Below are 15045 nucleotides of genomic sequence, written 5' to 3'. Positions count from 1 at the left end.
TTATCCAATCATTCTTGGTGGAAGATTGGTGATGGAAGAACCCAAGGTTGGTGGAACTTTCCTTTATGCCTTGGTTAATTTTCTTATTACCCTTGAAATCCAAAGTGTGAAGATTTGAATGTGTGTTGTATACCTCGGGTCATGTTCACAGTGTGTGATTTTGCAATTTTCAGTTTTTGCTAACAAATTTTAAAGCTAGTTTTGAATGCCTTATTGATTTAGTTGTGGTTGATATTATATACCAATAGAAACTCTTTGAATGCCTTTTTCAGTGATATATAATTTGCATGGTTTGAAGGTCATTTGATTGGTTAAAATTGAAAGACAAATTGCTATTATGTTAAATGAATAGTAATTTCCAAAATTGAATTTGTGTGGTGTTGCATTGTCTTGATGGAAATGCACCAAGATCCTATCTCCTCGTATCTATTTGTTATGGCTATGGAGGTGCTCTCATGTATGCTTGAGGAGCTGAAGAATAATCCAAATTTTGGCCACCATTGGGGATGCAAGTTAAACAATATTACTCACCTTTGTTTTGCAAATCATGTCATGTTGTTTTGCAGGGCAGACATTGCGTCAATCTCTCTCATGAAAGATGTTATCAATCGCTTCCAAATTTGGTCTAGCCTTGGAGCAAATCTTCAAAGAGTAACCTCTTTCTCTCGAATGTGACCAATGAAGAGAAGACATGGCTAAAGGAGTGCATTAATATTAATATTGGCTAACTTCCATTCAAATTCTTAGGGGTTCCAATCACTTCAGGCAAACTTTAGGCCTTGGATTACAAGGTCCTTATTGATAAAATTATGGGCAGAATTTCCCCTTGGAAAAGCAAATTCCTATTTTATATAGGTGTGCTCATTCTAATCAAGCCCATTCTCTTTAACATCCAAGTCTATTGGTCCTCCTTATTCATTGTTCCAACTTGTGTCCATAAAGAGATTGATAAACTCCTTAGAGCTTTCCTTTGGTGTGGGGTAGACTTGAATTTTATGAAGGCTAAGGTGGCTTGGGATGAGGTATACACCCTTAAGAAGGAAGGCAGCTTAGGCATTATGAAGATCAAAACTTGGAATAAGGCAGCCATAGTAAAACACATTTGGTGAATTCTTTTAAGGCAATAGTAATTCCTTATGGGTTGAGTGGATTAAAAGCCATAAACTCAAGTAAAGAAGTTTTTGGGGGGTGTCCCCAAATGCAAACTACTCTTAGATGTGGAAGAAGATTTTGAATCTTTGGGATGTTATGAAACCACTAATTAAAAGTTTGTTGGCAATGGCAATGATAATTGGCACACATTTGGTCCATTAAAGGATAGGTATGGAACTAAAGTGCTTTATGACTCGGGCCTCCCAAATCATGCTTGTGTTAAAGAGATCATCTATGAGGGTTCTTGGAGATGGTCATTTTCCAATGTGGTGTAGCTCTTAGAGATTAAAAATTTTTCCATGCTCACCCCTCTAGGTGGCCATGATATAACTTGATGACTACCTTGTGCAAATGGCTCCTTCTCAATCTACTTGGCTTAGGAGACATTGAGGGTTAGAAGAGACAAAGTGCCATGGTTTAAGTTGATTTGATTTAATAAGTATTTTCCAAGCCACTCTTTCATCTCTTGGCTCTCAATCAAAAGGAAACTCATGACTAGAGAGACAAACTCCTTAAGCTCAGACTTGCTCATCATCAAGTTGTGTGTTATGTGATCATGATTTAGAGGATATGGATCACCTTTTCTTCAATTGTGAGTTTAGCCTTTTTATTTGGAAGGAGCTTTTTAGGTTATGCTTGTAGGTACATATGCCCAACCCTTGGGGTGCGTTCATTTGAAGAATATGCTAAGCAAGCTTTCTCTTGGTGCCTTGGTGTATCATATTTGGCAAACTAGGAATAACTCTTGCTTCGAGAGGGGAAGAATCTCTAAAGAAGTCACCCTTGTTACCATCAAGTCATGTGTTAAGGAAAGAGCAACTCTCTTGAAGAATATTGAGATGTCTAATGAGAATTTGGTTGTTGCTCACAATTGAGATCTCTTTAATAGCATTTTCATGTGTTAGGTTATATGTTGGCTTTTGGTGTTTTAGGTGTCTCATTGTGTTTGTGCTTAGTGGCCCTTATAGTGTGTCTCAATTTGTTTTCTTTGTTGTCTCCCATCATTAGATGGTTAGCATAACCTAGGTGTTCTATGGTGTGTGCCTTTTTTGTAGCTTGCTTTTTGGTTAATGTATTTTAATTACAAATAAAAAAAAAGAAAAGCTACACTTGAGTAATCACATAAGCTTTAGTGATGGGGGACCAAGGCATTCAATTCACGAAAGGAAAACAGGGCTAAAACATGAAGAGGAAAGATGTCAAAAGATGATATAAGGCAAGAAGGAGGTTGGGTGGAAAAGGCGAATGAAGAGGGATCAACTAAGGATCATGGAAAGAAGGTGGTAGGGTGGAAAACATCAAGCATCTAAAAGGAGCAAGGTAAATGAAAGAGGATGATGTGGCATGAGATATGGTAACTTATTCAGAGACATGACATGATTATATGGGCATGTAAGATGATGTAGAGCCATGTAGGAAGCCTCATACATATCAAATAATGATTCCTAGTTGAGTGGAGTTATAATCAAGTTTCTTTGTAAAGTTTGGTTAAAATTAAATTTCCTAGTCCATAATAGTTAAGTGAGTCTTTAATTAATGTTAGAATCTTATTTTAATTTAGGGAATAAAGAGTTTCTAGGATTATTTGTTTATGAAAGCTCAATTTTACTTAAGAGTCTATTAAATTGTGGAGGAAGGTTGGAAGGAGAACATTGTTTTGGTAACCCTATGTATAGATTAGTCAAAAAGCTCAAAAGAACTAAAGGGGCTCTCAAGCAATCGAACAAAAAAGAATTTGGGTGTATCTCAGAAAGAATTAAAACTACTAGATCTTCCCTTGATAGTGTCCAAGCTTGCCTAGATAGAAAGCCTTTACATGGTGATCTCTTAGAAGAAGAACGAGCTTTGGAGGGAAATCTTAGAAGGCTAAATTGGACTGAAGAATCTTTTACTAGACAAAAGTCTAGAATCCATTGGTTGAAAGAGGGAGATCAAACTACTAGATACTTCTTCAATTGTCTCAAGAGTAGGTGTAATAGAAAGAGGATTAATGCCATTATGTAGGAAAATAGAGATGTGTTTAAGGATAAGAAGGAAATGGCAAGGGATTTTCTCAATCATTTTAAAGAAGTCCTTGCTCCTCTTACTTCATGTAGCAACTTCTAAAATATGTTTGGCTTGATTAATTTTAATGTGGAAAGAGAGATGGCCATGGCTAATAATAAAAAGCACCATATTTGTTATAGATAATAATAAAGCCCCGGGTGTGGATAGGTTTGATGCATATTTCTTTAAGAAGGTGTGGGATGTTATTGGAAAAGATTTAATAGAAGCCATTAAGTTCTTTGCCACTAGTTCTCTTCTTCAGGAGGTAAATTGCACTATTATTTCTCTTGTTCCCAAGTGTGCTAACCCTTCTTTTTGCAAAGACTATATGCCTATATCTTGTTGCAACTTTATCTACAAATGCATTTCCAAGATCATTGCACATCGCCTAAAGGAGCTAATACCACTATTCATTGATGGTGCCTAATCAGCCTTTGTAAAGAGAAGTATTGGGAGAATATTCTCTTGTGCCATGAGCTAATGCATGATTTTTCATAAGGATAAAGCTCACCACAAGCGTTATGCCATAAAAGTTGACCTTAAGAAAGCATATGACTTGGTCAAATGAGAGTTTATCTTGACTATTCTAGAATCCATTGGTGTGCACTCGAGGTTTGTAAGATGGATTGAAGAATGCATCACTTCTCCTTCATTCTCTATTAACATCAATGGTGAGTTGGTAGGTTTATTCAAAAGTAAGAGAGGGTTGTGGCAAGGAGACCCCCTCTCTCTTTATTTATTTGTTATGGCATGGAAATTCTTTTGAGAATCATAACTTAGATAGGAAAAGATTTGTAAGATTTTGGTAACAAAATTAAATCATGTAGATCATGTTCACATCATATGCAACAATAGTAATATGAAATTTACATGTTGTTTTAAGAAATAAAATATAGAAATATATACACTATTTTTAATTTGAAGTTACGAAGCTTGAATCACTAAAATAAGTGATCTTTTGAGTTGCACCCTTCAAAAAAGAAAAATGGAGGCTTACACAGCTAAAGAAAGAAGAAGAGGAAAATTCTATATTTTTTCTCTTCTTCTCTCCCATTTATTAAGCTTAAACTTGACATTTATCAAATTAATCATGTGCCTATTTTCTATTGGCTTATAATTAAGAGTAACTAATATTTTGACACATGTTGATTAATTTGTGCCCAAAATTATGAGTTCAACTTTCTAAACAATTTTAAAAGTGTAAAATGATAATTTTACCCCTTTTCTGAATCTTATTCAAAAAACCTCATTTTTATCCTCGGAAAGTGTTAGCCAACCGTAGACAAATATTTTTATTTTTATAACACCATTTTCTTCTTTGAAATATGAGTGTGACCTTCAAGGTTTATAGTGAAGTAGCCATGAGCCCCATATCGATGATACATTTCGTTATATCACTGTATAATTTAAAACTATTGTTAATCTTTATACTTCGTTTTTCGCTACAAAACAAACTTGGATTTATGGAATATCAAAATCCAATATTTAATCTCTTTGAATATCAAGTAATACGTCAAAATGTGCCACATTGAAACTCTTTTCATGTGGTATTTTATCTGCACTGGCTAGTGTCTCAGAATTTTAGGTTTCGCAATATTCACAAGGAAACTCGAGAGCAATTGAGCTAACGAATCCCCGTATGATCATCACTTATCTTCTTGCTCAAGTAACATATAATCAACTCGACTTTTGAACAAGACATAATTAGCCCCGTGGTATACACCATATGAATCATATGTCACAGAACGAAGTGCAACCATGATATCTCAGGTCAAAAGATCTATACATTAGTATGATTTATTATGTATCATTAACTGCACATCAATGCCCATGGGATCATCGTTAGTGGTCAGGTTAGGAAGAAAAGTATTTGGGGGATTAGCCTTTCTAGTGAGAGCCCTCGGATTTGGAGAAAGATTCCAAAATTAAGGGAGGAGATAGGTAATCTAATCAAGGTATAGATTGGTAATGGTAAGTATACTAGCCTATGGTTTAACAATTGACTTCCTTGTGGTCCCATTGTTCAAAGATATGGAGACCGAGTGATTTATGATTTAGGTTTGGGTAAGGAAGCTAAAGTGAAGGACAGAATCAAGGAGGGAAATTAAAGTTGGTCGGTTGCTAATTCGGTTCATCTTATTGAGCTTAAACATGAGACCAAAAATATTCCTTAAGGTAATGGTGAGGACCACATCCTTTAGAGTGCAAAAGCTTTAAAGGTGTTCATTACTAGATTGACTTAGGAGTTTTTTAAATGTTAAAAGGAGAAAGTAACCTGGTGGAACCTTATTTGGTTCAAAAAACACATTCTGAGGCATGTTTTCATCCATTGGTTGGCCATCAAAGGGAGGCTTACTGCTAGAGATAAGTTGGTGAGGTATAGGCTACTCTTTCATGCTACTTACGCCCTTTGCAATTAGAAGGATAAATCGGTGGATCACATTTTCTTCCAATGTGATTTTGGCAAAGATGTTTGGATTAGTGTCATTGGTCTATGTGATATTGGCTATAGGGAAAGACCTTGGGCAATTTATATTGAGGATATTGGTAGAGCTTGGTAGAGTCATTCCTTGAAACATACCATGGCAAAGCTTTGCCTAGGTGCCACCGTCTACTTTGTTTGGAGGGATAGAAATAACCAAGTGTTTTTTATTAGTGGTAGGACTAAACTTGGGTTGATCACGAAGATTAAGAGATCGTGGAAGACAAGGTAATGGATCTCTCTGGGATATCCCCCTCAATTGAGAATAAGTCTATCACAACTAGATGAGGCCTTCTTAATACCATTTTCACCCCTTCCTCCTAGTTTCATGATTGTTGTGAGTGTTTTGTTTTGTTGTTTTTATTTTGGCTTGTTATCCTCTCTTGTAGATAGTTTTCAAGTTAGGAAGGTGGTTGTGTTGGATTGTTTGTTATCTTTCTTCACCTAGGAACTTGTCTTATGGGTTAAGGATTATAGTTTCTTTGCTTTCTCACTTGACAAATTGTTAAGCTCGAAGAGCTTAGGGTGTTCTCTTTGTTTGTTTTAATGCAATTATTTAATTATTGAAAAAAACTAAACAATAACAACTCAATGAAAATAGCAACATAAGAACAAACTATGGAGGGGAGGAGTTCCAATGACTAGAATGGTGGCTAGAACAAATTAGAGTGATGGGTGTTTTAGAGAGAGGTTAGAGGAATTATTATGAAGTGCCACTCCAACAACAAACTCTAATATGATAAATGTGATTGCCATAAATATTAAAACCATTAACAAGTATATGAATATGACACACTAAATATAATAAATTCAAATCAATTATACTTATAACATACCAACAAAAAAAATAAAACAAATTAACTACAAATAGTTTTATACAAGTATACCGAAAAGAGTATTAAATTAAAATGAATACCTCTAGGTGACACAAATTTGGTGTTTAGTGATGCAAAGTCGTTTTTTTGTTGTTTCAAATTAGGGAATAGAGATTTTGTGAATTGAAAACTTTTTTGTCACATGAAGAAAATAAAGGATGTTAGGAATTTTTTAAGGTTATGATGTTATATAGTATTTTATTTAAAATTTTTCAGGTTAATTTGGATCGATACGAATTGGTTTCGTGTCAATCCGAACACAATCCAAATTTTTTGCAGTCAATCCGAACTATGTTTCATGTCAAAAATCATAACCTTAATTCATTTCTTTTTTTGTATCATGTTTTATCAAGTTAATGAGTTATGTCAAATTCAGTCGGTTCTAGATGTAAATTTATAACCCAAAATCTGTAAGTTTATTTTTTTTCCAAAATTTTTGGAAGTAGAACGAATTTTTTCTCTTCTGTGATTATATTATTTTGTTAGTGTTGCCTTTTAAGTTAAATGTTTATAATTTTCAAGGGGTGAAAGCTTGTGATTTACTCATACCTTGGATTGGGAAAAAATAATTTACTCTAAATAAAATCTGCTACATATAGTAGCAGTTGGGTGATTGATATTTATTTAGTTGGCACATGGGTGGTGGATGGCCTGCCCTTATTTAAGATTTCACATAACCATTTGATTACTAGTTTGATAAGCTTGGCCACTCTCATGATTCATCTTTGGACCAAAATCGTGGTTACATCTTATCACAAATGCCGTAAACGTTTAGTTATATTTTCCATGTTTCATATGTTTAACTTGTTTTTCATTACATTATTTAATTTATAATGTTTTATCTTTTGTGTATGATACATTTTTGTTTTTATATTTAATGTAAGGAACTACTCAATATAGATAATAAGATTATTCTATGAAACCATTTTCTCACATCAACTTATAATATTTTTCTAGGGAAATTGAGAAAATATTTAGAGTCAAATAAATTTTAATTTTTATTATTTAAGTGATAGGTGTACTTAGTTTTATAGTTATTAATATCACGTAAAACTTGATGTATATCGTATAATATAATATAATATATTTAAAAGAATGATATATATTTTGAGATCTATTAAAATTATACAATACAACGGGTTATTGTATAATACAATATATATCACACAATACTATACATAGAGGTGCTCAATTCCCCTTGGCATAATAGTCTCTCTTTCCTCTTGGCTGGGTGCTTTTTTTTAATCCTCCTTGTTTTGTATTCTTGTTTGATCTTCTCTTGAATTCTATCTTTACAAGAGCTTAAATAGGCCTTCAAGAAAGAGATCTTTCTTGTTGTTTGTGTTGCTGCTTTCTTCTCCCTTGTAACCTTGGGGGTTGTCCTATGGTATGGGTGGTTTTTCTTTCTCGACTTGGAGGCTTTGTATGTTAGTTTCTTGCAACCTTAGTTCCCTCAAATAAGATGTGCCTAGTTTGTTTCCTTGCCTTGTTGGGGTTTTAATATAAAGTTGTTAAATTAAATGCTCTAATATACTCAAAACAAAATAAAAATGCTCAAAATTTTGTCATATAAAACTAAAATGCCCTAATCACATAAAAAGGGTAAATTACTCTTTTATATGAACTTGTGAGTTATTCACTCGCGGTAAACAGTGCATCATAAAGAATCACTATTTACTTCATGTGAAATAGTGATTTTTTGTAAACTATTTACTCATGGTAAACAGTACATTACAAAAAATCACTATTTTACATAAAAGTGAACAATGACTTTTTGTAATGCACTATTCACTTTGAGTGAACAGTATCATAAAATCACTGTTTTATATGAAGTGAATGGTGACTTTGTGATGCACTATTTACTTCAAGGCATGTGAACAATGCCTCGTGAAATTTACTATTCACTCACGGGGGATTGTTCATTATGAATTTAAGTTCCAAAAATTAAATTCATTGTCCAAAAATAACAACATTCAAATCTACACCTATTCTAACATAAAAACCGTTCAACAAATTTATTCAAAACACTAAAAAATTAACCCATATAATCAATTATATAAATTCAAAAACCCTAACCTAAATAATGTTGGACATTTTTGCTTTAAGCATATGGATTTAAGTCATTTGATTTAATTTCTCTATACAAAATATATAAACTTGATTTAACAGATAAATTAAATTTTAGATTAAGATTTGTATGAATATCTTGTTATTATGAACCGATTTTTTTTATTTAAACTTAAAAATACAAATTTTCTTCATTTTGAACAAACGCACAATATCAGATATCGAGAGAAACTAAAAATTTCAATGGAGTGAGGAAGATATGAGGGGGAAAGTTTATAAAGAAGTGGTAAAAGGTATTTTTGGTGTTTAAAAAAAATAGGGTATTTTTGCTTATCTTCTTGAAAAAGATATATTTTTGCTTAAGTGCTTAAAAGGGGGGCATTTTTGCTTATGCCCTTGATAAGGGGACATTTAATTTAATATCCCTTTAATATACTTATTTTACCAAAAAGAAAAATACTATACACATTGTTGATATATATTGAAACACCGTTTTGAAAAAGTAATGATATTAATTGAAGTGTATCTAATAAATTTTAAAATTTTAAAAGATTTTTGTGATTTTTTTAAGATAATGATATAATAATTAGAATTTTTAATTTTTTATTATTATTTTTTAAGAAGATAATTCTATAATACAATATAATATACGATACACGATACAACAAATTAAGTTTTTCTTATCATGATAATGCTTAGTTTAACTCATATTGAATTTTTGAACACATTTGTTAATTACAAGTTTATTGTGGGAAAGTTAAAAATTGTTAATTAAGTTTCATATATATTCTTAATAATTCTACAAATTTCTATATATTAATGATATTAAAATTTAATTTAAATGTTAAGATTATTCTCATCCACAATGATAGACACGAGACACGGTCGAATAGTTGACTTTGTTATTCTTACTTTATCTTATACCAAGGCACTTGACATAATTAGAGGTAGGCAACGCAACGACCCAACAATGATTTTCATTTATGTTCAATCACCACAATGCGCATTTTGGATATGACAGCATAGTTGCCCCAAATTGCCAGCTGATCTTCTCCTTTTCACCTCAATTTACATGTTGCTATTAAATTTAGGCTAAGTAGTTATTTCTCACACAAAGTTAGATGAAATGTCAATTTTGTTTAGTTTTTTAAAAAATTGATTATCTTCCCATTTTATTAAAATTATTAATACCATTTAATATAAATATTAAATTATCAATATATTTTTATTATTTAAAAATTATTATTTATATTAAAAAATCAAAATTTTAATATCATTATATTTTAACTAGTTTAAAAATTATTACTTATACTCCAAAAAAAAAGTGGAAATTCTAACTAATATTAAAAGAGTGTGTTTTGTTAAGTTATTTAATAATGCAACTATCTTTTTTAAAGTTAAAAAGTAAGAATGTGTCATTCAAAAAACAAATGGGTGTTAAACAGTGATTCTGCTAATGATATATTAGTGCGTTGATATTAAAATTAAGTAATATTACATATACAATGTATGTGATTTGAAAAAGAGAGAATATTAATTGAACACGGATAGGTTGTGTTTGCCATTCCAATAGAATAAAGCCCTAAAAGTAGGTTTCAAGAGGCCCCACAACGTGCGATGCTCCAAGAAAAGGTTATTTTTTAATAAAAGTTGCAACTTTACAAAGCATCCAACACACTGCTTTGCCGTTTAAGTCTCTTCTCCCATGTGAGGTAGGTTTAGGTTTCAGTCTCACCTAATTCCTAATAAAATAAAAACCATACTCGTAAATTTATATATTTCAACACATGATCTCAATTCTCATGCAATAGTTTATAACATCCAAAAAAAATAAAAAATCTTTGTTTCATGTACTTCAAGAACACAATGGATCCTTCTGGAAAATACAGAATCCCAATTTCCCTAATGCACGTAACCACTAAATTAACCAAAAAATAAAACAAACATGTATGGAAAGCAATAATTACACATTACAATAAAACTGGCAATTGAAACAAAAGCATACATAAGTTTCAATCCTTCCTCCCTTGGGAAACAAACCCATCAGTTAGCTTCAAAGAAAAAACAGAAAAAAGAGCTCCACTACCGAGATCAAAGAAGTGAAAACAGAGATTTAAAAAAATGTAAAAATGAATATGTGAACGTAATGGAAACCATGATTTTCTTTGGTAGCTACAGGACCAAACAGTTTAGCCATTTATCTTTTTCCCCACTTACCTGTCGTTTTCTTCTCTCATATTCAAGATAATTTAGACCTTTTTTTTCCTCATCTGCAATCAGTTGAATTGAAAGTGTCTGCGAATCCTGAAGGTTTCGAGGGGATGCTTGATTGCGTCTGGGAGGAGGACATAGCTCCAAACATAGTCATTGAAGTACCTTCATTATCTTGCCATCTTTGTAGCGCTTGTGGGAGACTCATGTGGAGGTCAATGCCAAAGCTTTCATCATCTTCATGGCTGGTAGGTTTCCACTGCTCTACAAGGGGGCCCAAGACATTGACTGCATGGCCCATATCCGGTCTTTGGTGTGGTTCACGAGCAGTGCAGTGTCCTGCCAGTTCTGCCACCCGGTAGATACTCTCCAGTGTTTCCTCATCGGGGTTTAGGGTTTCGTCCATGGCCTTGAGAATGTTTTCTTTATTGATTAAAACTCGGCGGAACCATGTCACCAAATGAGCCCTATCATCTGGCAAAGTATCATCTAATGCTTTCCTACCAGTGATAATCTCCATTAAAACCACTCCAAATGCATAAATATCGATTTTCGTTGTGACTCTTCCAGTTGCTGCCATATGCCAACAATGAAATAAGATTCTGTACATATTCAAATTCGAAAAAGTATATATCCAAGAGGATTACAAGCAAAAAGAAAACCTATCAAGGGAGAGGAAATATTAGGGAGAAGTGTTCTTAAACAGATTCATAATACAGTTGAGGATATGATAAATAAATTAAAACCTGATCTTACTTTGGACAGATAACATCCTAATAAAAGTATGAACTGATTATGTTTATTTAAAAACATTTTCGTCAAGCAACTTCAATTACTAACACTAATTCAATAAGAAAGATGGTCATCATCGGCAACAGAGTATAAAACCATAGCAATGTCATCATATAATTCAAATGAAAAGAAAACAGGCAAGCATTACCATCATAGACATGTCAAATACTTGGACAATCTTGGGCAGATAAAAATCCAACAAGAGCAAAATGTAGTTCTAAAACATAATTTCACATAGAGAATTTTTCAAAAACAAAAATTGTGAAGTATACAAATACATCACGTTAATCATTTTGATCATTCTAATCATAAGTTATTAATGGGGAAAAGGTTTTAGCTGAATAAGATTTTATGAAAAACCAATATACTCAATTCAACTAGCCAAGGTCCAAACTGATGTAGTTGGGACACTACATGAATCCTCTTCCTCCACTCTGCTCTATTCAGAGAAATGATATAAAACAACAAATTATAATATTCAAATCACTAACATGCTAATAAGTAGTAAGAGAGAAAAAAAAAATCAAACATTTGAGGTGACATGCTACAAAATCTGAACATCTAATAGCAATTGTGAATACCAAGAAAAAATTCAAACATCATTTAAGTCAATTTGAGCAACACCCTCGTGAAACTTGATGTTCCTAAAGCAAATGTAGTATTACTTTCAAATAAAAGTATACAAGCCAGGTCAACATACCAGCATACTCAGGGGCAAGGTAACCGAATGTCCCAGCCAACCGAGTCTCCAAGGAATACTTCCCATCGGGAGCATGTTTGACCAAGCCAAAATCTGCGACCTTAGCTCTCATGTCATCTCCAATAAGTATATTTGATGGTTTCAAATCTCTATGGATGAAACTTTGTTGTGCCAAGCTGTGTAGATATTCCACTCCTCGTGCAACATCCAATGCAATAGTTACCCGCTGCTTCCACGTAAGAGGAGTATAACAATTATCACGCCACTCAAATAAGCGCTGTGCTAGAGTGCCCTGAGGCATATACTCATACACCAAAAGCCTCTCATGACCATTTATACAGTATCCTAAGAGTGCAACCAAATGTCTATGCCTAACCTTGGTAAGCACAGCAATTTCAGCCTGAAACTCATTCATTCCTTTGGTACCCATAGCATTAGACTCCATCCTCTTCACAGCAATCTTAGTTCCATCATGCAATTCACCTTTATACACTACACCGAAACCACCCTTACCCAATATATTAGCTTCACTGAAATTATCAGTCACCTGTCGGAGAACCTCTATGGAAATTATCACATTTCCACCTTCAAATAGCCGACGATCACTATGATCCCCACTGCTTTGGCTATGCAGTTCACTAGGAACCCCATTATACCCGCCAGGAACATTCAAACCAATTACTGCATTTTTACCTACTCCATTTCCAGATTCTGGACTCTGAATCCTACCAAACTTCTGGTGCTTTCTTTTAACAATAAATTTATAAACAACAAATAGCACTACCACCACAAAAATCACAACAACAATAACAATTATAACAATTATACCAACAGAAACTGTCTTTCCCTTGTCTGATGCAGTTGAAGTTCCATTAGTTGATGCACCTGAGGAGCTCCCAGGAGTTGTATCCGTACTAGTTCCGAGGAAAGGATTTCCGGGTGATGTCGTTAGCTTCACATTAGTTCCAAAAGAGGGGATTTTTCCAGAAAGATTATTGCCCGAAACATCAAGATTCTGAAGAGTGGTTAATTTGGTTAAGCTATCAGGAATAGAACCAGTCAAATTATTGTTCTGCAAATACAAATTCTTCAAAGCTGTAAGGTTTGCATATGATGGTGAAATAGTCCCTTCAAAATTCTTATTGGCAAGATTTATGGTGGTGACTCTTCCTTGTGAATCACAATTAACAAAAGGCCAACTGCCACAAGCATTGTTTCCCGGCCAAGAATCAGATAATACCGATGGATAATACATAGCTTCAGCCACCTGAAGCAAAGTAGTGACCTGTGCATCACAAGGGCTTCCAGCTTCTGAACTATTTTTACAAAAATTGTTATTATCAAGAGAAGTCTCCACAGAGTTGGGAAAAGCCGGATAAGGACCTTGCAACTTGTTGTTTGTCAAAGAAATATTAATCAAAGCAGGAAGTGAAACAATAGACGCTGGAAGAACACCAGTCAATTGATTATCACGCAAGGACAAATCAAACAAATTAACACAATTTGACAAATCTGGAACCGGACCCGAGAATTGATTGTTGTGAAGCCAAACCTGCTTCAATTGAGTCATCCCAGATAACAAATCAAGCCTACCGGATAAACCCACCATCTGATTATTCATCCGCAGATTCTGAATCTCAGATTTGGCAAAAGAAGCCGGCAAAGACCCAGTTAAGTTGTTATACGAAAGCCTCAGATACTGCAAGTTGGGAAACGAATCAAACACATCAGGAATGGGCCCATTGATGCTACAATTATCCAAGTAAAGAGTGGTAAGACTTGAAGAATTGACTAATTCATTAGGAAAAGACCAAGAAGCCAGCCCATCATTATCACTAAGACTCAAAGTCTGTAAACTCGTTAACCCATCAAAGCAACCAGAAGTAACACTGGTAAAATTATTACTGTCTAAGTAGATCTGTTGCAACGATGCGAGGCTGGCAAAAGAAGGAATGGCTCCAGAGATTTGATTGGATTGTAAAGAAAGGGTTTTGAGCTGGGACAAAGAGGAGATTTGAGAAGGCAAAGAGCCAGAGAGTTTGCTTGTGGCGAGGCTAATGGAAGTGACACGATTCGAGTTGTCGCAGCTGATGCCAGTCCACTGGCAGTAGCCGGAGGAGGAGGTAGTTGACCAGGTGGAGGGGATATTCTGGAGGGACTTGGCGAGGGCGAGCATCGCGGCTGCGTCATCTGAGTAGACCACCGTGGAGAGATGGAGTAGGAAGAAGATGATGAGGAGAGAAGGCAGGGGCTTTTTGGGTATCATGAGTTGAAAGTTCTGGGAGATTGAGAGAAGATTGACAGGATGCTTTGATTGTTGAGGGGACGAAATTTTTGTTTAGTTTGTTCAGACAACTATAAACACCAACAAAAGTAAGAAAGAAGTTGTTCAAGCTTCAGAGCGATTAGTTGTGCTAAATCAGTTGTTTTTTAATGAAAATTTAAAAAACTTCACAAAATTAATTTTTAATATTAAAAAATTTATAAAAGATTTATTTAGATAAAATATCGAATAATCACAATGTTATATTAATGACTGAAGAATTTGTGTTATTTCTTTATGCTAATTAATCGAAAGAGATCCGACACATCTCTATTCATGAATTTTATTCACCCATATTTTGATAAAATGAATTAATACTTAATTAGATAATTAAAAAATTGTATTTAATCTATTAAATTATAATGAGTTTATAATTATAAATTTATGTCAAAAATAA

At 33.7% G+C, this 15045-nt stretch overlaps 1 protein-coding gene across 1 annotated transcript; it reads right to left on the bottom strand.

Moving 5' to 3' along the window:
* Positions 1–10570: 10570 nt before the first annotated feature.
* On the bottom strand, positions 10571–14740 carry LOC123220980 (receptor-like kinase TMK4). Its single transcript, XM_044643631.1, has 2 exons — positions 12326–14740; positions 10571–11406 (listed from the first exon to the last, which is right to left on the bottom strand). The coding sequence occupies exons 1-2, from the start codon at positions 14589–14591 to the stop codon at positions 10889–10891; spliced, it is 2784 nt and encodes a 927-aa protein (XP_044499566.1). The 5' UTR covers positions 14592–14740; the 3' UTR covers positions 10571–10888.
* Positions 14741–15045: the final 305 nt, after the last annotated feature.

Source organism: Mangifera indica, chromosome 7, assembly GCF_011075055.1.
Source record: "Mangifera indica cultivar Alphonso chromosome 7, CATAS_Mindica_2.1, whole genome shotgun sequence".
Taxonomy (NCBI): Eukaryota; Viridiplantae; Streptophyta; class Magnoliopsida; order Sapindales; family Anacardiaceae; genus Mangifera; species Mangifera indica.
Note: the sequence above shows the minus strand (reverse complement) of the source record. Positions and strands in the feature narration are given on the sequence as shown.